This window comes from Epinephelus lanceolatus, chromosome 16, assembly GCF_041903045.1.
Source record: "Epinephelus lanceolatus isolate andai-2023 chromosome 16, ASM4190304v1, whole genome shotgun sequence".
Classification (NCBI taxonomy): Eukaryota; Metazoa; Chordata; class Actinopteri; order Perciformes; family Serranidae; genus Epinephelus; species Epinephelus lanceolatus.
The window spans coordinates 2321115-2347241 of NC_135749.1; the positions used below are offsets into that span (position 1 = coordinate 2321115).

General features: G+C 44.8%; 1 protein-coding gene across 1 annotated transcript; it reads left to right on the top strand.

Moving 5' to 3' along the window:
* Positions 1-3109: 3109 nt before the first annotated feature.
* On the top strand, positions 3110-25411 carry trak1b (trafficking protein, kinesin binding 1b). Its single transcript, XM_033637628.2, has 19 exons — positions 3110-3480; positions 7302-7585; positions 8602-8796; positions 14437-14513; positions 14780-14896; positions 15374-15474; positions 15594-15699; positions 15799-15877; positions 16373-16503; positions 16601-16675; positions 16768-16905; positions 16987-17063; positions 17172-17420; positions 17585-17862; positions 21876-21994; positions 23150-23363; positions 23455-23560; positions 24162-24287; positions 24487-25411. The coding sequence occupies exons 4-19, from the start codon at positions 14463-14465 to the stop codon at positions 25079-25081; spliced, it is 2562 nt and encodes an 853-aa protein (XP_033493519.2). The 5' UTR covers positions 3110-3480; positions 7302-7585; positions 8602-8796; positions 14437-14462; the 3' UTR covers positions 25082-25411.
* The last annotated feature ends 716 nt before the right edge of the window (positions 25412-26127 follow it).

Here is a 26127-nt window from a genome sequence, read left to right on the forward strand (position 1 = left end):
TTATAAATATAGATTTCTGGACATTTTTCCCATAGATAATTTAAAATAATTTTCTAAATCTACTAAAGTTGCTCAGTGCTTTTTCCCCATGTTTCAAAATAATCAAACTCGTTTGCTCAGCATTCAAAGATTCAAATAGACTTGTGAAAGGCAAGTGAACGCAGCACAAGAAAAGTGATGTCGATCCAGGTTTCAGAGGGTTAATGTCACTGCCTCTGCTGCCTTCAGGTGCACCCAGAAGCTTTTCTCTGCCAGACTGCAGGATGAAGCTACCTGTGATCAGGATAACCTGAACTCTGCTCAGGCTCAAGTCACAAATATGATGATTGTGAACTCAACTTGACAAAATTTTACACTTGCAACTCGACTTTGACTTTAATACCAGTGACTCGTGACTGCACTCAGACTTGAGCCTTTTCATTTGAAAATTCTGTAGCTCTTTAGCTCCTCTCCTGTGGCTCCCGGTGGCTTTGACAGAAAATTAACTGGAAATGAATAACCGTTATTTTTTTAACTTCCAGATTTTAATTTGTGGTTGTTGTGGGACTAAAGTGATTATTACATTCTACAGCTGTGAAAATGTGCAGCCTATACGTCAAATTAAAAAAAGTTTTAACGTTTCATCAACTAAAACGTGTGTCAAACGTTGATGACCTGCTGCCTTGTCCTTGTCCTAAATTTTACTGAACTTCAGAAGTGGAGCAGCCTTGAGTCTCTCTAACAAGGCTGGCTGTGGATACCAGATCCAAAAGTCTTGGAGGAAAATAGAGTTAAATGAAACACCTGGATGGTGCAGCTTGGACACATCATCAGTGATGAATCCAGGGTCAAAGGGTGTTTCGGGTCTTAGATCATCAGACACCTTCACCTGGGCGACCCAAGCTGTGTCCAAGCTGCACACTACACCACTGATCTGCCCTCTTGATCCACAGCCACCATGAAGCTTTGTCTGCAGCCTCACTGGTGTTTCTGGTATCTTTCCTCTCCTGCAACCCTCTGATGCCGAGGAGCCTGAGCGCCCGGTGCACTGACTGTCCTGGGGAACCCCTGCAGCCCACCTGGACTGGCTCACAGCTCACAGTGGGCCCTCCAACCACGCTCTCTACAGGCCTCTAACAGCGCAGGGTATTTGGCCTTCTGTCACTCATGGGCCTCCTCCATCCGGTCCTCCCAGGGGACTGTGAGTTCCTGAGTGATGTCCTTGAAATATGCTCCGGAAACTTTCAGCGTCGACTTTCAGCTGCCAGTCGTGAGCCGAGGCCAGCGGAGGATTTAATAGTGTGTGGACAGATTCGTTTGCTCTCACCAGCAACGCTGCAAAGATAAAGTACGAAATACTTATAATATGAAAGGCTGCCGACCTCTGCACCAAGTCCAAAGATTAAAAAGTATGTTACAAATCAAAACAAACTTAATCTTTAGATAATATAAATGATAATGTATTTTATTTATAGGAACCTTACAAGACACAGTTATAAAAACAAGCAGCTATGTACAGCTCATCTATCCGTACCAAAGAAATGACCCCAGTCACAACACAGAGCCACAGTACAGAGTACAGAGATTTTTATTTTATATTAAAGTTGCGCTCGTGTTTCCTGTGACGTATATTGCACTTTGTTAAACCAACTGCAGCCCGTCCCACCACAGTGAGGTCCAGAGTAGAGGGAGTGAGGAATGGCTGACTCAGCCGTGGTGTTCTGGTTATTGTCTGCAGAACAATGGCTCCTCTCTTCAGCTGGTTAAGTGGGAGGCGTTCATCACTGCAGACTCATGGGAATTAGTTTCACCTCAGTTTGGCCAGAGCTCAAAAACATTAATATCATCTTCATACAGCAGGTTACAGGGGTGGAGCGATGGCTTTATGCATAATAATGCTGCAGCTGACCTGCCATAGAATACATATAGAATACATATACATATAATAAAGTATGAAAAATAAAATATAATAAAACGTGTGACAGATTTAATAACCCAAATACGTGTAATTATTATGGGATGACTTGAGGTAGGTTTCCTTCTGAACATGTCTGTAGCCTGTCCCCTTCCTGTTGTGGGTGCTCGTGACGTCACTGATGCTCGGTCCTGGTTTGGGTGTCTAGATGGCAGCAGGGAGGAAAAACTGTCAAGTTAGATGATGTTCAGCAGGAAGTGGTCTGAAACAACATGATGCTTTAAAATTAAAAGCACAGTCTGGTCAAAATTACCTAATATAAAAATTCTACAAAACGAATAACTTTACCCCCTGAGGGTTTCAGTAGTCCTCAATATCAGCAGATATTACCTCCCCTTTTCCTTATTTATATATTTGAATAATTTCGGACTTCAGTGACTTTCTTACCTCAATTAAATGTGTTCTGTTTCTTTTTTTTGTACTACAAAGTCTTTGTTAAACCCAACTGAATATATTAAAATAATTTTTTTTTTTTTTACCTCAATTATTGTTTTTCTTTTTTTACATGAAAAAATGATGAATGACTTGCAACACTGCAGGACTCTTTGCAGAAAAGAAGTATTTATTGCACTGTGACATACGTTTCGAGCTATATGCTCTTTGATGATTTTTAATTTTTTTTTTGTTTTTACATCAAATATTTTGTGTAACCCAATTAAAATAACCAAATAAATTTGTACTTCATTGATTTGTCTTTACCTCATTTAAATGTGTTCAATTCTATTTTTCTTACCTCAAACATTTTATTTAACCCAATGAAATATATTCAAATAATTTCAGACTTCAAGGATTCTTTTTTTTACCTCAATTAAATGTGTTCAATTATAGATATTAGATAATTTCAAGGGGTTTTTTTTCACAGTTGAATGTGTCCATTTTTTTTTACCTCAAACATTTTGTTTAACGACATTAAATATATTCAAATAATTTCAAACTTTAGAATTTTTTTTATCTCTAACATTATGTTTAACCCAATTACATATATATATATATATATATTTGAATCAATTTTTTATTTGTATTGTTATTCTAAGAAATGTGCTGTCCCAGTCACGTCATAATTTCACCTTTTAGTTGTGTGTTAAAAATCTGTTCTCTGCTGATGATTTTATTTTGAAGGCGGTGGCCGGAAGTGTTGTTGCTGTGGTGCTGTGTGTCTCGACAGTGTTGAGGGAGGCTCCGGAGAGAGACAGAGAGAGAGAGACAGAGGGAGAGAGACAGAGGGAGATGGCTGAAGGGAAGGAGGAGTGGACCGGGTCAAGAGCGACAGAGGAGACCCCCCTAAGGTGACCTTGATGATCCGGATCAGTCCAAGCTGTGCACAGATCCAGGACCAGAGACACATGACAGAGACCCGCCCGGCCTGCACACACACACACACACACACACACACACACACACTGTCTGACACACACCGTCTCTCCTCCGAAGGACAGTCACCAGCATCAGCCCGTGTCCTCCTGAAGGCTCCTCTCAGCCTCCTCTGGCTCTCACACAGGAAGCTTCGGACCCGTCAGCTGCTCAGGGTGAGTCCAGTCCGGCTCTGCTCACACAGGGATGCTTGTAATGGCGGTGTCATGCATCATAAGGTCAGCTGATCATGTTCTCCTTGTGTTGCTGCTCTAAGGACATGATTTTTTCACAAAACCCAGATCTGCATCCGTGACGTGAGCAGCTGATGTAGATGAAGCCCCGCCCACAGACAGCGTTCAAACATCACAGTTTATGACACACGCATGACTGAACCCTGACCTGTTCACTGGCACTGAGCCAGCAGCAGCTTTACTGCAGGACAGCAGGTTGGGACTGGAGGACAAGCCCTCCCTCAGAGACATGGCGCTCTTACTGCTTTCATTCAAATCTGTTTTAGAGACAGATATTTAGATTCCAGCTGTAGCTCAGTAACTATTCTCTAAGTCATCGAAACACATGAGATACTTTGTCTCTCTTGAAATCCTTTGGTCTAATCCATGTCTGTTTATGATTTACAGTACAGGGGCGTGAATACAGACAGTGCAGGCAGTGCAGTCACACTGGGGCCCATGAGGTGTGGGGCCCATGGAGAGAGTGGGGCCCTCCAGCAGTGTGTCGGGTGGAGAGTGGGCCCTTATGAGTGATTGCCGCCTTGTTAAAAGAAAAACTGTTATTGAATTAAATGTAATGCATTAAATATTGTAAAATAGTCACTATAACACAATCATATGCTTATTCTATAACTATAAATCAATTCTTCTATAAATCAACTACTAAAATTGTTAAATAAATAATTTCTTATTTTCTTTGGTATTTGTTGTTACATACAGATGTGCAGTGATGATCGCTGGGTAATATGTGCATTGACGTTATCCAGTGTCGAGTCTCTGATCATGTGACGAGACGATATGTGCACGATGGCGTGCACTAGGGCCCATCGTAACTACCTTAAGCTACTGATAATATGTGGACACATGAATAGATGAGTAATAAATAGAAATCTGAAATAAAAAATATTCCAAGGAGTTCAGACGAATAAAGACATCTTAAAATTATTCAAAAGAACAAGTTAATAGACTGATTATCAATAAAAGAGAAAAAATATTTACAGAGAATTTAAAAGACAAATTGCAGAGGGAATAAAAGATTTTAAATACCGGTTAGTTTAAAAGTAAAAATAATAAAATGTAAAAACAGAGAAAATTCACCTTCAAGAAAATGTTCAGAAGAAGCAAAAATACTTTTCGATTTCTGGAGGATTTGTTGATTACAAAAGTCAAGTCCCGCTGTGTCCTCCTGTGACCTTAGAGCAGATTTTAACAGTGCTATTTATTTTGTCTGTCTGTGTGAGGCTGTGAGAGCAGCCGATAAATGAAAAACACAGGAGGTTCTTAATAAAAGACATGATGATAGAAACAGCAGAGGATGATGGAACTGGTGGAAAAGGAATCTAGTTTATGGAGAAGCTGAATTCTCTGTTGCCTTCGCTTCACAATATCTGCAGTGTTTATATCAAAAAAGATACCTAAATGTTTGTATGAGGTAACACATGCCACAGTTTCACTGTGAATAACGCTTTCTTATGTCTAAAATCAATAATCAAATCCTTGTTTTAGACAAGTCCATGAAATTATTATTATAACATCAAGAAATAAAATCCAGAAGAGCATTCCTGTGGTCTGATCCTGATCCACAGAGAAGTCACAGCACTGCGGTATCGTCTGAGAATCTGACCAAGCAGCTGCCCTGCTGTTTGCTCCTGTTTTCACCAGTGTATGTAATGAAAAGTAAAAGTGGGAGAAAACACAGAGATGCAAATATTCTTAAATATTTGCTCCTTTTATTGAAGACCTGAGGAGGAGGAGAAGGAGTTTTTACAAGATGTACAGAGATGGTAGGGTTTGTTGGGGACGGTGATTTGGGACTTTTAATCCCAAACCTGTGTGTGCATGTTGGCAGGTTGGAGCAGAAATCATCTTTGATCCACAGATTATATAATTCAGGAACAGCTCTGTTGAAGAGGACAAAATAAACGTCCTGTTTAACACCAGTGTAACAGAGAGTGGATACAGCAGACACACTGCAGCAGCAGGTCAGACGTCCCAAGGTTGTGATGCTGCTGCACAGAGAGCAGAGCGTCTGATGGTGTGTGATGTGTTTGTGTGCTTGTCAGTTATGGAGACAGTGTGTCACATGCTCATCCATCACCAGGTGTCTTTTGTTTAATGCTCGTACAGAGAGAACAAGCTATTCATCCTCTGGCTGCAGAGGACACACAAACACTCGTGCATCATCACACTCACACCTCCTCTCCGTCTCTATTTATATTCTGCTCCACGTCAGCAGCTGTTTGATCTGACAGGCAGGTGAGCTTCATGATCCAGATCTGTGGTGCGTTCACTGACTGTAGCTGGCTGTGCATCTGCAGTCACACACTGAGTCCTGCAGAATGCAGTGCTGCAAGGTCGCTACATGTGAGCACTGCTGGATCCACCTCAGAGAGGACACTCAGGATCTGGTCTTAGTAGGCCCCCTCTGTGCTGTGAGGACTGGGAGGTCAGGGGGCTGCAGTGTTGGCTGCTGGTTTGAGACTTTGTCCTTTGATTCCAGCCCCCATGTTGGTGTGTATTCTCACTGCTCAAGTGTCCCCGACACACAGAAGCCCTCACAGCCTGAGATCAACTGATCTGAACTCTCATCAGAGGAGAACATGAAAAAATCATTTCCCGCACATGGATCAATAAGTGGTCCATTTTCATTATGTCATGCTCCTATCAAGAGTTGCTCTTAACCCCCGTGTGCCATCTCTCATTCCCCGACAGATGAAGAGTGTGTCTGCAGTGGATGGGCTCTGATTTCTGCAGCCTGCTGGCAGGCGGCTCAGTGCGGACTCAGCACTTGAAGTTAAAGACTCTGTAGGGAGAGAGAGAGGTGTATTGATCAGTGTGGACCTACAGCAGCATGAGCACAGAGGTGTGCAAAGGTTTGGGCACCTCTGGTCAGAATTTCATTTCGTAGATGAGCTTGTAGAAGATGACCTGATCTCCAAAAGACGTGAAGTTTAAGTTTAAGCAAGATTAGTATTTTTATCTTAATGTTTCAGTTTCAAAATAACAAAAAAGGAAGAGGGCCTGAGGCAGAGGTTTGGGCACCCTGCATGGTCAGGACTTACACTTCCTGTTTTAAGGATTTCTTCTTGGGCCGTCTTCATGCTCTGCTCTTTGAGCTCTATCCACAGATGTTTAATGATGTTTAGGTCGGGGGACTGTGAGGGGCGTGGCCAAACCTTCAGCTGGCTCCTCTTGAGGTCGTCCATTGCGGATTTGTAAGTGTGTTACAGATCATTGTCCTGTTGTAGAAGCCATCTTTACAGATGCTGTGATGTCTGGACTTTAACTGAATCCATTCTTCCCTCTACCTGTGAAATGTTCCCCGTGCCACTGGCTGCAACACAAGCCCAAAGCATCATCCATCCACCCCCGTGTTTCACAGTTTGTTCTACAAACATACCTCAAAGTTCTGTTTTACCTTCATCAGTCCACAGGGCTTGTTTCGATGTTCCTTTGCAAACTTGTGAGGCTGAATTTAGTGGTGAGGACAGAGGAAAGGTTTCCCTCTGATGACTCTTTTTCACTCTAAACTTACGTACAGAACAAAAATAGAACAGTGATCTTGTGTAAAATGTTGAAAAGCATGTTTCATCTTTAACTTCATGTCTTTTGGAGATCAGTCTGTCTTCTACTAACTACTCACAGGGAATGAGATTATGACCAGGAGTGCCCAAACCTTTCCATGCCACTGTATATGTTCAGCTCTGTAAAGGTCTCTGCTTCCTTCCTTCCTTCCTTCCTTCCTCCTCTTCTCTCCCCTCCAGGTTGCCGTACCTGCTGCGTCCTGTCCGTCAGGTGGACCTGCTGACCCAGTGGAGCTCCAGCTCCAGAGGCCCATGGCCCCTGTTTCTCTCCACCAGTGAGAGGTGAGCCAAGCTGGCCTCCCCGGCCCCCTCCCTGCCCCCGGCCCCAGACCTGGATCCGGACCCGGACCCTGAGCCCGACCAGCGGCACACCAACGAGGAGCAGTATGTGAGCGAGGGCGAGTGCAGCCAGCTCGACACACACCTGGCGCCGCCTGACTGCAGGGACGCTGAGACCATCACAGGTACGTGTGCGTGCGTGTGTGGGGGGGTCGACTCTGATTTCAGTTTGTGTTACGGAGCATCCAGTGGTTGTAAAGCATTAACACAAGTGTAACAGAAATGTGTATTGCATCAACATCTCCAGATGTAGCTACACAGTGTGCACGACATCTCAGCAGCATGTCATTTGGTTTCCCTCCAATAACTCCAAATGTAGAAAGTATTTAGTTTGAATGAATTTCTTTGTTGTTCTCTCTAATTTCCTGTGTTATAAAGTGATGTTGCTTTAATCACATCATTTTATAAACTGTAATCAGATTCAGTTGTACTCAAGGTATCAAAAGAAAAAATGCCCCCTGTGAGTGATATCATTTTTATTTTACGCGCTGGGATCAGATCAGTACTCGGTAAGGTTCAGGGATCGGAATCGGTATCGGGAAGGAAAAAGTGGTATCTTTACATCTCTACAACTGATTCTACAGTAGTTGCAAATATTTATCGGCCCCATCTCCGATCGAACCCACTAATTTTAGCCTCTTCTACCGCCAAGATACAAAGACGCGCCATCACAAAATACTGTCTGTCTCCACCCAAGCAGCGCTCAAACATCAGTAGTCACCACTGAGTAACTTTTCCCTGGCCTCCATGCTGCTGTCCACTGTTTACTAACCTGTTTCATGACCTGCCCGTGACGTCGAACATGACACAACAGAAAGGCTCACTCGTCTGCTGCACAGCTTTGTTCACAGCTCGTCTCCTGACAGTGGGAAAGGAGTCTACAGCTCATTGTCAGCAGGTCTGCTGGACTCTGATCCTGGCTCACTCTGAATTTATGCTTGACACAAAATAAAAATTCATTCATTCATATTGAAGAGAACATTCATAAAGCCAACACAATGTGGTCTTATCAGGAGTGGGCTGTGACTGAGCCTGCTGACAGTATATCAGGCACCATGTGACCCAAACAGCATTGACATCCCTCAGTGCCCCAGCAGGCAGCAGCACACTGACACTCCTTCCTGTCCTCTCTGATGCTCAGATGTGTGCAACAGCACCGACCTGCCCGAGTTTGAGATCATCAGCCTTCTAGAGGAGCAGCTGCCGGTGTACCGGCTGCGGGCTGACACCGTCTACGGCTACGACCACGATGACTGGCTGCACACTCCCCTCATCGCACCGGACGCCAGGCTCGACCTGACCACCGAGCAGATCGAAGAGACTCTCAAATACTTCTGTAAGTCTGACCAGAGTGCAGCCAACCCTAACTGACAGTATATTATACATTATATATATCTGTTTCCTGTGCAGCTGATGCTCCTGGTGAAACGTGCAGGAACCTCTCAGTCATATCGTTTATAATTCAGGCAGTAATGGAGGAGATGAGGAGGAAACTGGAGATTAAACTGGTGGGATTTTATCTGTGGGACTGGTGAGAGAATACATGTGAAGGATTGACCCACCTGAGTACACGCTAATTTAATCCTTCAAACAGTTCTTGGAAAGATAATCTGCTATAGCTGAAACACATTTTCATTCTTCATTTCCCTGCTCTGAGTCTCAGACTACATGTCACACTCAGTTTGACCTGAGCTGTATTAAATAATCTCACAGGGTCGTTATTGTCAGACCTCCCTTTTGTTTTTTTGTATTTAATTCTTTTAAAGCAGACAATGATTCTGCTCGCTGCCTCAGGACGATCAATAAGTCTGATAATAAAGCTCATTTCTCCTCTCCTCCTGCCAAAGAACCACTCTGCCTGATGCTCTGGCTCAGTCAAACACAGAGAGGAGCTCTGTCTGCAGGCGGCTCTCATATCTACAGCTTTGAGAGGCTGTTTGTTTATTATTGTTTATCTGTTTTGAATGCATTAATGATGGCTGTGGAAATCAAATTGGTCCTGCACAGATTAAAGGGGAACACCAGCTGCATTAAGAGTTCCAATAAGTTATTTCCATGACCTCGGAGAGTTCAGTCAATATTAGTGAACATGAGCTGCTCTCTGTCAAAGCCAGAAACCAGAGGAGGGAGTTTCAAACTGGTGATGTCATTGGGTATACAGGGTATAATGGGAACATTCTCCTGGCTGCTGTCAGGCTCTGACTATAAGTATACAGATATTTTGGTAGACGGATATTTTCCTCCATGTTTGGGCCTTTTGTTTCAGGTACCTAAAATGGATATTTTTTAAGGTTTGGATTTATCAGAACTCTGGTTTTCCTTTATCTGTGTGGACGTGTAAAACAGAGAGTTTGGAAAAAGTAATCTTGCGTGCCTATTGATGCTTTGTGCAATGAGCAAACGCTGGAAACAAAATAATGGTGGATGGCTGTTTGCTAATGTTTTGTTAGCACTGCTTGGTCTAATGATGACTTTTTGCTGCACCCAGTGTTTTTGCATGTTTTTGTTCAGCGTCTGGAGTTTTAAATCCACTAGAAGCAACAGGATCAGGACCGGTGGAAACAGCAGATGGTGGGACACTTTTTTGTAAGGGGACTGTTGTTGATGAGGAGTGGAAGGAAAAGTTCCTCATGTCCAGAGCATCACTCATATGTTTAAGTGAGCTTCTTCAGCTTCCTTAAATTGAACAGTAATCAGCTGTGTGGGGTCTCCAGTAGGTAACGTTACCCTGAACACTTCACAGATACACCAGGACCACAGGCGGCTCGGCTGCTGCTCAGCTGCAGAACATCTAGAGAAAAGGAGTCTCGCTGTGTTTTCAGCAACAGATAGGCAGTGACATGATGTTTGATTATCATACTGACATCGCACCACCTTTCACCACAGTTTCAGTGTTTATATCTGAGGTCTATATTTCTAATCAAACGAGATTCCTCAGTGTTACCTGCAGTCTACAGTTTGTCTTTTCCCTGGTTTAAAATATCTCCCTCCACAAGATGGTGCCCTGCTTCACTCTGCACACAGTTTTGGAGTTACAGTCTGTGTTCTCTGAATACTGTGTGTTTACTCTACACTGATGATTTTACTTCATCTGCAGTGATGTCTCTGTGACATCAGGTAGGGTCAGAGTTTAGGAGGTTTCTGTTGTGCTCATGTTTGATTTCAATCAGGAGAGACAAGTGACTGAAGTAAAGATAATAGTCTAAGTACAGATGTACAGATTAACACATCATATGTAATGATAAAGATCTGACAGAGCATCTTTGGTGCTGGGAGACTGCAGGGAGATCCTGTAATGGAGGGGCAGCTGCCCTGATCAGTCCCCCCATGGAGTCCAGACAGGGAGGTGCTGGTGGCTGCAAAGACTGATGATGATGATGCTGAAGAATCTGCAAAAACTGGTCAGTGATGGGGAGGAAGAGGAGGAGCTGTGCACAACTGCAGCATGAGTGTACTAGAGGCAGAAAGAGAATCATATTTAGAAAAGACAGCAGTAAGATGATAGGCTGACAGAGAAGGTGTGTCGAAATGTGGTCAGCTGACAGAACAGCTGATGTCTCAATGGAGAGCCACTGACAGTGACACCATGAAATTGTGAGTGAGCATGAGTGCAATGGGTGAAGGATACATATCTTCTTCCAGTGTGTGATATTGTCTGTGGGACAGGTGTACAGCTCTGTAGCCCTGCACTAACATGATTAACTTATTGTCTGGCCGGCTGTGATTAGTTGTTCCTCGTCACATGACGTGTTGCGCACTGCTGTGTTCCAAAAGTTGAACTCTGTTTATCTCAGAGTGAAGCCATTGGAACGGTGTCGCTCTGGTGTTTGAGCGCGCCTGCCATGCATCTACATTGAAAACAATGAATTTGAGGGCGCCAGAAACGCAGCATGTGCACAGTCCCTTAAACACACTAATGTGAAAATAGGGTTTAATACCAAAGATACCCTTTAATGTATCTCTGTAACTTTAAACGAACTGGTTTCATTTGAAGGTATTTTAGTTAGTGATTTGCTGAGCAGGCTGTTTCTTTAGTTTGGATGCAACAACATGGACTGAACTCCTGAGCATGTTATATTTGTATTTTTATATGTCCACTTTATTCATAATGTCTAACATGTTATTATGAGCCCTTTGCAGGTCTCTCAGTTGAGTTGGTAAATTAAACTTTGTTTGTCTGCTGAAGCTTTTTATAGATTTTTTGTGTCTTTAACACAGCTCCAGGATGTGATGATATAAAACTGTCTTCATTGTAAAGCAGAGTGATTAATAACTTTACAGTTTAACCTAAAACATTATGCTGTTTGGTTGAGAGAAGGTCAGATTATTGGTTCCCACAGTGTGTGTCTGCAGCATGATCAACGTTGAAGAGTTAGCATGTGTGTCTCTGCACGTGTCGGGGCTTTGTTTGCAGATGAGGGTTGCCGTGGTAACAGTCGCTGGAGGCAGAGAGATGTTGAGCATCCTCACACAGAGTGGAAGAGAGAGGAGACGAGGGGGTGACAGGAAGGTGAACAGCAGAGAGGTGTGGGAGTTCTGCAGCCCACCATCTCTGATTGGCTCTTCCTCTCCATCCTGCATCCTCTCCATCACAATACGACTTTCACTTCCGTTATACCTCCAGCTCAGTGGCTGCAGAGCGCGCTCTCTCTCATCTCTCCGCCTCCCTCGCTCTCGCAGGGGCGTCCATGTGGGCGGAGGGTAAATCAGTCTCTGGGCCCGGGAGCTGAGCAGCAGGAGTGGGAGAGGGGAAGTGAATGGATCAGTGTTTGGAGCCGTTGTTGTTCCTGTATCGTGGAGGTCAGGGAGGAGATGGAGATGGACAGCAGGAGCGGGATGGAGGGATTAGCGAGGGATGAATGTGAGCTGGATGACTGGTTCTATAAGGAGGACAAGAAAGGTGAAGTGCAGACATGTTCAATGTGATTCTTATCATTTTTTATTATTTCCAGTACAAAGATCTGATGTTTGTGCACGGCTCAATATTTACCTGTTGAACACACCACAACAGACGTCCTGTTATTTCACATATACAGCAACAACAAACAGCATTTTGTACCAGTTTTCTGTGTCTAACCTCCACTGGAGCTCGTCTCTGCCTTTGTTCTTCTCATTAAGGAGAATTTTCCTGCGGCCTGCTGACTTTGAATTCACTCTGTTTTGACATATCAGCTCTCGAGCACACACACATGCACACATGAACTCCCACAGTCCACTCATGTGCCGTGAGATCAGAGTGTTGTTGGACAGGAGGAACTCAGGTGCTTTGATACAACAACTATTACATTATTTTGTGCTTGTTTTGTTACTAACAACGTGACAGAGGTTTGACAGAACATATTGAATAACTTTGTGACAGCGTGTTATTGATCAGAGCTCTGAGGTCGATGGGCTCGTTCAGCTCGGGGCAACAGAGCCAACAAACATGGAAACAGCTCGTCTGCTCTGTCACACACTAACATGTCAATGTGATGGACGTGTGACATCCTAAACATGACCCGTCCATGACCTCTGAGAGGACTTTCAAACCCTCTGTGTTGTATAATGTGGCTGTGTGTATGTGCATGCCCTTCTACATGTTCATGCTTCACACAAGTGAAGAAAAGATATTTGTTACACCTCCGTGCCGGTGACAGCCTCAGCTGGAGGCGTAATGTTTTCGGGTTGTCTGTACATACATACGTATATCTCACCCATCCTTGTGAAGACGATATCTCAAGAACAGTGCAAGGGAACTTCTTAAAATTTGGCACAAACATCCACTTGGACTCAACAATGAACTAACTGTTTTTGTTGGTCATGGATGAGAGGTCACTGTGACCTTGTATAGCGTGTGTGGACAGATCATACACAAGTGACGACTCAAAGACATTGTTTTCCAGCATTTATTCACTCCTGCGGACGACAGTAGGACACATTAATCACCTATTTCTGCACCACCAGATATGGGATGTTAAAACTGCAGCGCTGTGCTGATCACGTGACTCAAGGTGCCTCGCTGTGCCACAAATGGCCGCAAACGTTAATGGAACAAAAGTGGTCACAACAAAACAAAGCAGCCGCTGACATGACAATAAAAGCAGTGCGAACAATATGCACCAAAGATTAAAACATAAACCGCTCAATTTACAGAGCAGAGCAAAACAGCACTGTGAGAGGCAGACAGAAGGAGCTACGGAAACCCAGGAGGTACAGAAGAGGCGATATGCAGCAAGTTCATCTCCACAGGAAACATTAAAAATAACAACTCAGAGATAAAATTCACAAACACTCAACAAAAACTTTAAATGATAAATAAAATGTACAAAATATAGTTTAACAACAAGAAATAATTAAGTGTCACACTAAATCTGTCACACTTTGTCTCATTCTTGTGAACGTGATATCTAAAGAATTCAGTGAGGCAGTCGCTTCAAATTTGACACAAACGTCCACTTGGACTGAAGAATAAACTGATTACAGTTCTGTGGTCAAATGTCAAAGGTCAGTTTGACCTCACAACATATGTTTTTGGTGGGCGCCCATTAGCTCAACTGGTAGAGCAGGCGCCCCATGTACAAAGGCTTTGTCTTTGTTGCAATGGCTGTGGGTTTGATTCCAACCTACGGCCCTTTGCTGCATGTCGTCCCCTCTCTCTGTCCCCCTTCACACCAACAACTGTCCTGTTGATTAAAGGCAAAAAAACCCTAAAAATATTGTTAAAAATAAAATGTTTTTGGCCATAACTAAATTCATATGCTAATTATGACAAAACTTCACACAAATGTCTAACAGGACAAAATAATGAATGATGACATTTTATATCCAAAAGGTGAAAGGTCATCATGTTTTAACGTCATATCTCAGGAACAGGAGGGGAGACATTTGGTCAGACACTGAATTGGTGACTGATTGTAGTCTTTGTTAAGCTGATTGTATCTCTGCGCCTCCTCGCCTCCTTCCTCTCACTCTGTTTGTGTCCTTTATACTCCCACAGTGCTATGTGCAGACAGAGTGGGCCAGATGACGAAGACCTACAATGACATCGATGCTGTCACACGTCTGCTGGAAGAGGTGAGGCGCTCTCTTTGTGTCTGTATCAGTAATTCAAAGCTGCAGTAAGAAAGATTTTTAACCAGTCTAAATCACACAGTGAGGCTGCAGGAGAGGAGCTGCACTGTAGGTTTGCACAAATGAAATATGTCTGTGATGTGATTAGGTGTGGAAAATATCCAACAGCGACTGAACCTCTGCCCCCACAGGACACCAACAATAATAAATGTTTTGGGGTTTTTGGGTATCGATGCTATACTTAACCATCTCTGTCCTCCGACCAACAGAAAGAGAGAGATCTGGAGCTGGCTGCGAGGATCGGCCAGTCGCTCCTGAAGAAGAACCGAACTCTGACGGAGCAGAATGACTACCTGGAGGAGAGAGTGGGACAGATCACAGAGGAGGTCTGCTCACACACACATTCACACTGTCCCAAATCAGACTCCACCTCACATTACATTTATATAGCTGACACTGTTATTCAAGGTGAAGTCCTACAGAGTGCTGCAGGGATGATACAAGTGTTACATTTAGAGACAAATTTTGTACGAGCCAAGGTGCAGTCTCAACAGATTCATTTCTCAGTCTGAGACATAAGATGTGTGGAGTTACTGTTACTGTTCCTCCATTATTGTAGAAGCAGGACAGCAGACTGTAGCGGCTTCTTCTGGAGCTTTCAAACGAATCACAGTCTTCATCAGTATCAGCGATGTCAACAGCTCCATCCTTGCTCCTGAAACTCCTCAGGGTTGGAGTTGTTTCTGTTAACGTTCTAAAATAAACCAGATTTTACAATGGAGTCTGATTAGATCCATCCACACCACATGCACACAGTCAAACAGAGACGTACAGTGTGTCAAACACTGTCTGTCGTCCTCCAGGTGGCGCAGCTGCACCATGAGCTGAACTTGAAGGACGAGCTGCTGCAGTTTTACACCAATGCAGTCGAGGAGAGCGAAGACGAGTCCAGCAGCTCCCCAACGTTAGCATCCTTTCTTTCTCACTTCATATCAGCTGTAGATACTCATTTAACAGTCCACAGGTGGCACATTATAGAGAAATAAAGCCATACACTTATCTTCTGCATTAATCTGTCTGAAGGGAAAAGAAGAGCAAAGTGGGAGCTGCTTCAGGAGGCTTTGTGAGTGACACGCTGCAGAGGAAACTCAAAGAGCTGGAAGAGGAGAACCTGTCTCTGCGCTCAGAGGTATCTGTCTCCACACACACACTGACAAGGTGTAAGAAACAAAGAGTCTGGGATTATAGGGTGTATATTTATGAATATGTGATGTGTATGTGTACACAGGCACACCATCTGAAGTCAGAGACTGAAACTTACGAGGAAAAGGAGCAGCAGCTCGTCAATGACTGTGTCAATGAGCTTAGTAAGTTTCATCTCACACTCCACGTATGCATCTGTGTTTAATTCACCTGTGTTTGACTGTATGTGTGTGTGTCTAAACTTAAAGGGCCAGTGTGCAGGATTTAGAGGCATCTCTTGGCAGAAATGAAATATTCATAACTACATTTTCTTTCTCTCTGTAGCTGTTGACGTAACGCAGCTTTAACATGTTGATTTGTGACGTTTTCTGTACCATCACGTGCGTTTCTTCATCACCGCGCCACGTCACGTCTCTTCCTTCATGCCAGCTACGTGAAATTACGTTTGAATAGAGTTTGAATCTGATATGTTTGAAAAACATCGGGAAGGTGGGACAAGGGAAAAAAATGTATTAGGGGTCCAAAAAAGTCATGAAAACATTTTGAAATTTTGTCCATGAAAATGATGATGATTCTCCCATTTGCTCTTCTTCTACTCTCACGTCTCTCATCTCTCCCTCTCTCAGGCTAAATTAAACTTTTCCTTTCCGTCTCATCAGGGTTGTCCAGTCTCCAAATCTCCACCATAGCGGAGGAACTGGCTCGTAAGACCGAGGATGCAGCACGCCAGCAGGAAGAGATCACACACCTCCTCTCTCAGATCGTAGACCTGCAGAAGAAAGCCAAATCGGTGAACAGACTCATGAAGCCACGTGAACTCAGAGGTGACTGTTAATATGCTCTGTTTTCATTTTGCTAATTCAAACCTGCGTGTGTGTATTTTAAAGTTTGCGGTGGAGAATGAGGAGCTGTCTCAACACCTGGTGGCAGCTAAAGATGCTCAGAGGCAGCTCACAGCAGAGGTAACGTCCACACCACACCTTCTTACCTGCCAAGCTGATACCAGTCAGTCTGAGCTCAGTTACAAAAATCATTTTAATGTCACAACGAACAGCTCCAGGAGTTGGAGGAGAAGTATCTGGAGTGCATAGAGATGCTGCACGAAGCCCAGGAGGAGCTGAAGAACCTGAGGAACAGAAACTACCCTGCAGGAACCCCTCGACGCTTCCATCCTCTGGGGCTGTACCCTATGGTGAGGGAGTGTGTGTGTGCGCGTCTGTAGGTGTGTACGTGATCATCTTGCATTCCTTCATGAGGGGTGTTTGTGCTGCAGGATTCTCTGGCGGCTGAGATCGAGGGAACGATGAGGAAGGAGTTGAGTCTGGATGACCCAGAGAGTGAGGAGCAGAAGTACGTACGCACTGAGAGTCAAACATGCTCACACTCTAAACTAAGATGCCACATTACAGAATCAAAAGTGCAAACACTGCAGAGTGATTCCTTTGTGTCTGGTTGCAGGATCCATCGGAAGCGCGTGTTTGAAACGGTCAAAAACGTCAACCAGACGGTCCGTCAGCGCTCTCTGACTCCAACCAGCGCCAACATCCCGGGCTCAAACCAGTCTCTGTCAGCTCGTACGTCTCCCCAGTCCAGCGGCCTCTCCACGCCTCATTCCAGCGTGTATGGAGGTGACATCAGTGGAGACGGTGTTGCCCTTGACAACCGGACGCAGAGCATCCTGATGGAGACGGCAGCCAGTCAGGACAGGTGAGGAAGAGCGGGCTTATATCATTAACTCAGCTGCTCTTCAGTTACACAGTTACTCAGGACAGTTTTAGGCATCAGCATGATACACAGAAGAGTTACCTCCTCGATTTGTACAGTTTACAGAACATGTACTTTAACAAACTGGTCTCTGTCTCCTCTCTCAGCGCTGAGGCCCGAGAGAAGAAGACCAGTGGAGCTGAGGACCTGCGGCTCGCCCTGCGCCGCCTGTCTCTGCGTCGACAAAACAACCTGAGCGAGAGGCGCTTCTTCGAAGAGGAGAGGGAGCGGAGACGAGGAGGACACGGAGGTCTACATGACGCCCTGAGCCAGGAGAGTGCGCTGACCCCCTCAGAGAGCATCATGTCCCTCGGGAACCTCCACCTCTGGGCCTCGCGAGGACCCTACCTCCCCGACAAACTCCAGATCGTCAAACCGCTTGAAGGTGAGGGTGAAATGGAGAGCGAGATGAGCTGCAAGGCGGGGAGGAAGCAGGAAGGGGACCGCCACAGAGGGGTCGGGACAAAGAAAGGGAGCAAGTGGGGCTGGGGGGCGGAGGGGGAGAGGTGGCGGGAGAGCTGGCACGGGCGGACACTGGAGGGGGAGAGAGAGAGAGGCTGGGGATGGGTGAGGAAGACGGGAGCTGGGATAGAGAGGGAGAGGGGGAGAAGGTGGGCCAGAGACCGAGCCGGAAGCAGGAAGATGAAGGGAGCGAGAGAGAGGAAAGACAGACCTCTGTCACTGATGCTGTTTAACTCTTTCTGGTCTCTGATGCATCATCACAAGTCAGGCAGCTTCACATCTCCACACAGATACTACAAAGACACACAGCCCAGAGGATGGCTGTAGACACACCAGACACTGTCTGTAGTGGAGCCAGCAGTAAGCCTTCAGACATGGTACCTAGACCCTCGGTGTGTTCAGACAGTCCTCTTAAATGTGGGCGGGGTTGTTGTCACTCACTGCTCCGTCCAGCACTCGCTGTATTTCCTCATCAGCGGTGACACAGATGGAAGTCTGCACCTGGTTTATCGTCCACAGAACGAGGCTGCATGCCCACATTTTCACAACAAAATAGAACAGGCTGCAGTGAGAGTCTCTCTCCATGGGATATTTAAAAATAGCAGCTTTGTGCATTTAGTTCCTATATTTTTAAAGTCATTACTAAAAGTGTGTGTCATATAAAAAGTAAAGTGATGGTCAAAGTTGTCACAGTGAAATTTAAGGTGTGCTGATGGATTCACGTCATCAACTCATGCATTGAGTAACATTACAAGTTAACGTTCCACCTTAAAAGTTGCCGGCAGTCGGCCCAGTGAATGAAGTTATTTTTTCTCAGACTCCAGCTGCTGTGAGAGGCAGCAAAACATCCTTTCATTTTATAGTTACAGTTTACTAATAAAACTCTCCACAGTATGAACAGTGGTTACATGAGCCTCAAAACCAGACACAACTCAGCCCTGAGCAGAGTGAGCGTGTCTTTGATTTATGCTTCTGAATTATGTGCCAGTCACAGCTGATGATGTGACATCATTGATGGGCCAGAAGTGTAACACACAAGTGTTTTCTTGTGGCTCAGTGTTGATTTGACCTTAAAGGTGGCTGCTGGGCCTGTGCTGCCCTCTGCTGGTGATAACTCAAACTTCATTTAAAAGCACAGTCTGTAGAACACATCTCCATGCTCTGTAGAAACCCTGCCTCTGCTTCTGTTTACATCTATTTATTTCCGTTCACACCTTCTCATATATGTAGTATTTTTCTGTCTTTATTTGTGTCTTCATTATTTCTGACTTCCTGTTTTTATGATTTGTGTTTGCTCACTCTGACACTTCTTGCTGTCTCTGGTTCAAATTAATGTGGCTGACTAATAAAACCTTGTCTCATACTTGCTGCTCTTCCATTTCATTTTCATCTCCTGTCCTTTTAGTGTCTCTGTGTTTATCTTGGTTTGTTGCTCTGATCTGAGGCCTAACATAGTGTAACCTAACACCCCTCCTCATCTGTTTTTACGCCTCCATCCTGGTGACAGCCCTGTCATGTTTGTTGGTTTCAGGTCACTGTGACCTCACAGAGCATGTTTTTGGTCTGTTACGATCCTCTAAATTAGCTCGAGCCAAAGAGACTGAACACAGTTAAACAAGGCAGGAGCTGCAAAGAAACACGTTTTTTATTGAAAGGTAAAGAATCACTGTGACCAACTCAAAAACCCAAGAACCTAAGAACCTAGCTAAATTAACCCCCTCTCTTCCAAACTAACTGAAAACTGGTGTGCCAGCCAGAGGGAACAAAAGAAGGGGAGCCACCACAGTCCAGCCCACATGGGACCGTTGGGACAGAGCTCTCCCCTCTACCTTAACATAAACCAACTAAAGCCTCAACAATAGAAATAAAGCTTGTAGCATGTAGGATTCATGCGCTGATTATGACAAAACACCACAGAAATGTCAAACAGGACAAAATGATGAAGTGAAGAAGAAGATACACTTTATTAATCCCAGAACGGGATTTCACTCTGTTGTCACACACACACACACACACACACACACACACACACACAGGACCTATACATGCATTAAATGGAGGGAGGTCAGACACATGGACAGGCACCCTGGGCAGTTCAGTTCCCTGGGACTTGAGCCAGCAACCCTCTGGATCCCAAGAAAAGTCCCTATGGACTGAGCTACTGCCGCCCTCAAAGGGGGTTCTGAATCCCGGCTGAATCTAAATGTCCGAACTTTACCGCATTTGCAGACTCCTGGACTTTGTGGGCGCGTTCCCGGGAAGCCTGAGAGTGCTGAGTGCTGCCCAAATCCACAGTTCATCCAGTCCACAGGGGCCTCAAGACGTTCTGCAGACTTCCAGAGAGTCTGCTTGGGCTGCAGACTTCAGCAGACTTCACTGATTTAATAACCCACAATTCATTGCAGTATGGACGTGACGTTGTGGGTTTCCAGTGCTGAAAAAAAAACTTGTGAATGTGTAAAATAGTTATTGATAGTTAGGTCTATTAAAATGTTGCTTTAACTGTGAAGGCCACAAATAATATTCAACCTCATCATGATGCAGAGATATGTATGAGTCCAGGCTGTACAGGGACTGAAAATGTGTTTTATTATTGCAGCCTGTCAGACTGATAAGATGTGATGGGCTGAAAAATTATACTAACAACAAAAGAAGGTTTCTAATGTCAGTAGGACACAGTTTATTGAGTCATAGTCCTGATTTACACACATCTCTGTTTTAATCATGTGTAGCTGTTATATAGAGATGTGTTAATACATTTTTATTCAGTCACAAAATAAGGCTCTGCATGTGATTTATATCTTGTTATCTGCAGGAACAGATGAGTTTAGCACTGCTCATCAACTTATATGACATGAATATGAATATGACAGCAGCAATACTTAAACATTTCCATGGCAACGAATTAAACAGTCTCAGCTTGCAGTCTCTGCCCTCGCACACTTTACATGATGACAGTAAATACGCCACACTACGTACGTCAGCGAGGGCTCAGTCTGCAGGTCCAGAGGGTGGACGTTTGGATTCAGCCTTAATGTTCTTTCCTGGACATGTTTTAACGTCATATCTCAGGAACAGAAGGGGAGACATTTGGTCAGACACTGAATTGGTGACTCTAATCTTGAAACTGAGCTGATTGTATAGATCTTCTGTGTGTGAAGCATCCATGTTTTAGAACATGCAGCTTCCATATTTGAAGCACCTGTCATGGCGACATGTGAGTCTGGACAGACGTGACTGTCAGCTGTAACTTGACTGGTTGGTGGAGGCAGTTTCATGTATATGCTCATTAGACATGGCTTTTAGAAAAGTAGTTACTAGCATTAACGCATATGTTAGATGGTTATTTGTCATGATTTGGACATGTAGTCTGCAGGCTTGTATCAGCCCATGAACTAGTGCTGGATAAAATATTTCTACATACATTCATCCGTCAGTTTGTCCTGCAGCAACATCACAACACCACTTACTACACGTGTGTTATAGTCAGAGGTTAATGTGATTTTTCAGTTTAACATGAGTAAAGTCTGTGAAGCCTTCTAACACAAACCACAGGACACAGACAGCTAAAGTTCCTGTTCAGGAAAGCTACGTATCAAAAGCATCAACTAAAATAATCAACTCAGCTTCATTTATACGAACATGCAGCCCACTGTGCTTCATGTGGCAAAACTGGAACGACACACAATTTGAAGCATAGCACAAACAACTGAACATAAAACAACAAGACAATAAAACACAAAGATGTTAAAAAAGAAAAAGCAAACAAAACAAAACTAACAAAAACAGATGATTAAAAGTCTTTAGAATAAAAAGAAAGTTAATATATAATCAGTTCCAAGTTGTAAATCACTTACATATTTATTTATTCAAGTGTTTATTTGTGTGTGTAAAGATATTGAGTGAACTGCAGTCATATCCATGTGTCTCCCCCAGGCTCTGCCACCCTGCACCACTGGCAGCAGTTAGCTCAGCCTCACCTCGGGGTGATCCTGGACGCCAGGCCGGGAGTCGTGCCCAAAGGCTACAGACCCCTGGAACTGGAGCTGGAGCAGGTCTGTGTGTGAGTGTGTGTGAGTGTGTGTGTGTGTGAGATCATTTGTGTGTGTTAGAGAGATTTTAATACACCCTCTGACCAGCCTAACATGCAGCATCTACTCCGAGAAAATAGTGTCAGTGTCATAGATGCAGCAGAATATATCAGTGCATGTCACAGTCCAGAGGCCTCTGCACACTGAGTCTGTTTTTTCAGTTACATTTTTAGTCTGTTACGCACACAAACCTTTCACACTGATTCTGATGAGTTTTATTCTTCTGTTAGTTGTGAAAATTCACAATACGTGACAAAATGAAAAGACACATTTCCTTCTCTGCCTCTCTCCACTGGAGTTCCCTATCTGACCATCATCACTCCCTCCCTGTCTTTCATTTGGCACCACAGCTGCATGAAGGGGCGGAGCTGTCCTCCTCCTCCTCCTCCTCCTCCTCCTCCTCCTCCTCTTCATCATCATCTACCTGAAAATCACTATCTGACCTGTTGACAGTAGCTATCTGACTCATGAAATTATTCTGTGCACCCTGTTCCTCTGTCTTGTCTCAGCTGTGTCCCACCGCCACATTTCCTCCTCTGATTCTTGGTCAAACGTCTCTAAAGGCTCCGACGGATGAAGGTTTCAGACTCAGTGTGCACAACATGAAGTCACTCATTAATTTAATGCCCTGTTTTGCTCTGTTGACTGTTGTTTTTTGTGTAATCAAATTTTATTCACTGCCTTTTATTGTATTTATGCTCAGTGAACGTCAACAGATTACTGCAGACATAATGTTTTCCCACTGCCTGACAGCATGCCATCAGTTACACTATAATTATACAGCTTTATCACTGCACAAATAAAATTGGGATTTGTCGTCGTCTTTTACTACAGAGGGAATCCAGTCCCACATATGTGCTGTCCATCTGTTTAACTCTGCTGCTGTTTTTCTCCTAAGTTAGTTCAGTGGGACGAAACGATGAATAAAATGTACACTGACAGAAGAGCTGAGGAGATAGGCTCAGATAGGTTTGGTGTAATTCATCTTTATTTTGATATATCTCTGTGTTTATATGGTATGACTTGACTTATTACTTGCAAATACTCCGTACCCTCCTCATGATAAGTAACACTCAGTGCTCCGTCTCTGCTGTCTGTGCTGCACTGTGTCGTGTGCAGGTGTATCCGTGGGGCGGCTTCGAGGAGGATGAACCAGGGGAGCAATACTTCCAGAATCTGCCCACCTCCTCGGCCTCTGCCTCTGCCTCACCCGCCGTGCCCTCCACCTCCAGCACGAGTGACACCAACCTCGGGCAGCCTCCACCCAGCCTCGCTCCACCATCTCCACCCTCTCCATCTGCGTCGCCTCATCTCAGCAACACTGACGTCCTGGGTGAGGACACAGCACAGTCATACATACTCTGCACTACATGTAGACTGTTGAGGTGTATCATGTGTTTAAAAATGTTTTCTGTGACCTGCAGCTGCGTACTACCCAGGTAAATGCATGGCCCACACCAGCTCTACCTACACCTTCACCACATGTCGGATCCTCCACCCGACTGACGAGCTGACGCGGGTCACACCAAGGTAAGCAACAGATGTTGTCTGGAGCTGCTCGAAAATGTATGTTCAAAGTCAACTTTTCCTGTGAAGTTTCTGTCTGATCTGAGAGAATTCATTCGGCTTCAACCACAGCAAAAAAATTTTTTTCTGCTAAAAGCCTCTGTATTCAAACATTACTGCAAAATCTAATGAAATAGTGTGTTTCCATAACAAGTGTCTTGTGTTTGCCTCCTAAAGATGCACTCTGTTTTGAATTATGCATGCTTTTAAAAAACAAAGAAAATGAGTTTTGTATGAAACGTTTAATGCAGCTTAATGTGCTAATGTTCCTACAGAGTGCTCAATGTGCACTCAGTCTGAATTTGACTAAAACCCACAGGACAGATAAGATCCAAACAGCAGGCGCTGAGGTGGGATCCAGTCCAACAACATTCAGTCAGTCGTCTTCTAGACAGTAGGAAGGTCCTAAATAATACATGCAGGTCCTTAAGGTTCGATCAAACATCGTCCGTCGTGCACAACAAACATAGTTTGATATGATGAGATGTTGCGATTGTGCAATTTAAGTATCATCTTTTCAATTTTCCTAATTCTCTTTGTGGTTTTGTTTTCCTTCTCTCTCCAGTCTGAACCCAGTCCCAGCGTCGTCCGCCTGCGTGATGACCAGCAGTCTGTTGGGCACACCTGCTGCCACACCCTGCACGCCGCGCAGGCTCAGCCTCAGGCCGTCCGAATCCTCGACCAACCTCAGGCACGGTTTCACATACACCAGAAAATTACTTCATTCTCAGCTGTTGTCTACAGATATGTCTCCTTCATGCTACTGTTTCTTTGTAAATGAGTTAGCAGCACAACAGCACTGACAGGAAGTAGGAAGCAGACTGTGCTGCTTGGATCAACATCACTTGTTACCAGTCAGTCTGACTCTCTTGTTTCCCATGTTTGTGCAGAGATGCAACACGCACCACCAGCACCTCCCTGGGGTTAGTGCGCCTCCTCCAGGAGAGAGGGATCTCAGCAGCGATGTATCACCAGAGTCAGGGCCTGGAGTACAGTCAGGGCATCGGAGGAGTCTTATTCAGCACCTCCATCGCTCCAAACCGAGCGCCCAACCCCGACCCTCTGCGCCCCTCCACCCCTCCCAACTCACCCACAGGACAGGGAGCTTCAGCTGTGCCAACGTCCGCCGGCTTCGACTTCAAGAGCCCCTCCTACGACAACTTCCTGGCCTCCAAGCCAGCCCGCTCCATTCTGAAAGAGGTGACGGGGAGGATGAGAGGCAGGCAGAAAGGGAGGGACTGTGAGAGCCAGACTGACGTTAGCGTGACCGTCCACAACCTCAACCTGCTGGACAAGGTGAAGCGGCTGGGTGTGGCTGGAGCTCCAGGTGGCAGAGCAATGAGTCCTGGCCCCATCCTGGGGCCTCTGGGTGGGCTGCGCAGATCCGGCTCCCCTTTTGGGCCCGATGGAATGAGGAGGAACCGGAGTTATCCAGCCATGGTGGGGGCCAGCATGGCCATGAAAGCCCCGGGGCCCCAGGAGTAGTCTGGACTGCTGCTGGCCGTTAAGGTAGCCACGTAGGAGCCAGGCAGGGCCGAGGACTGACTGTTGAGCAGTCACCTGGAGCCTGACACTGTTCATACTGTACGATGACAACATGGCACTGCTGACAGTTTCTAACCACTGCTGTGCTTCCACACAGACACTGTCCACTCGTGCTGTAATTCAAAGCAAAATTAGGGTTGTTTTACCCAAATTACTGCAAATGATTCTGATGTGCACCCATGCAGATAGTCTTGGTTTATGTGCCCATATTATGAGACATCTGAAATGTCTCAGACGTGTCTGTATCGAACAATCTGAGCTCGTACAACCAATTTCCTATAATTAAATTTTATGTAATTGGGTGAACTGACCCATTGAAAGCAGAATATTAATATAATTACTGAGATCTCTCCCTCTGCTGTCCACTCACATCCCTGCTTTGGAGACTGACTCTGCTGGCTAGATGTAGTACTCCCACTCTTGCCTTTACTGAAACACATCCACAGAATCCCACACACATCAAGACACACTGGTGCACTCAAATCTTAAACCTGCCATCTTTGTAGTCTCTGTAGCACTAAACCATGCCTTTCTTCTTCTCTCATTGGATTAAGATCCACTTTTTATACATCATTCAAAACCTTTGACCAAATAAATAAAAACATGTCACGCTTAAGACAGATTTATACTTCTGCGTCAGCTCTACGCACGAGGCCTACGCCATGTTGAGCATTATACTTGTGCGTCTGAGTCACTCCAAATCACTAGCCTGAGTGTCAGACTGAAGCTCCCAGAACCTTCAGTCTGACATCGCCTCCATTGAAGGCTATTTACAAGGGGGAGGGAATTTGATTTTTCCCTAACCAATCAGTAGAGATCAACGACTCACCCAGAATGTGACGTCATTAGTATCCATGCCTCGGGGGTGCCGAAAACAAGTGAGCATTGCCCGTTTAAAATGTCTCTGTGTGGCGAAATACCTCGATAGCATCGTTAATGTGGTCTGTAGGATCTGTAGCGTCGCCATAGTTGCTATCCTCACCAGT

Excerpts from the sequence above, each read along its gene's own strand:
- trak1b (XM_033637628.2), top strand. The coding sequence starts at position 14,463 with ATGACGAAGACCTACAATGACATCGATGCTGTCACACGTCTGCTGGAA. Across the intron at positions 16,906-16,986 it reads CTCTGGGGCTGTACCCTATG|GATTCTCTGGCGGCTGAGAT; the intron begins GTGAGGGAGTGT and ends TTTGTGCTGCAG. Across the intron at positions 23,364-23,454 it reads CAGCAACACTGACGTCCTGG|CTGCGTACTACCCAGGTAAA; the intron begins GTGAGGACACAG and ends TGTGACCTGCAG.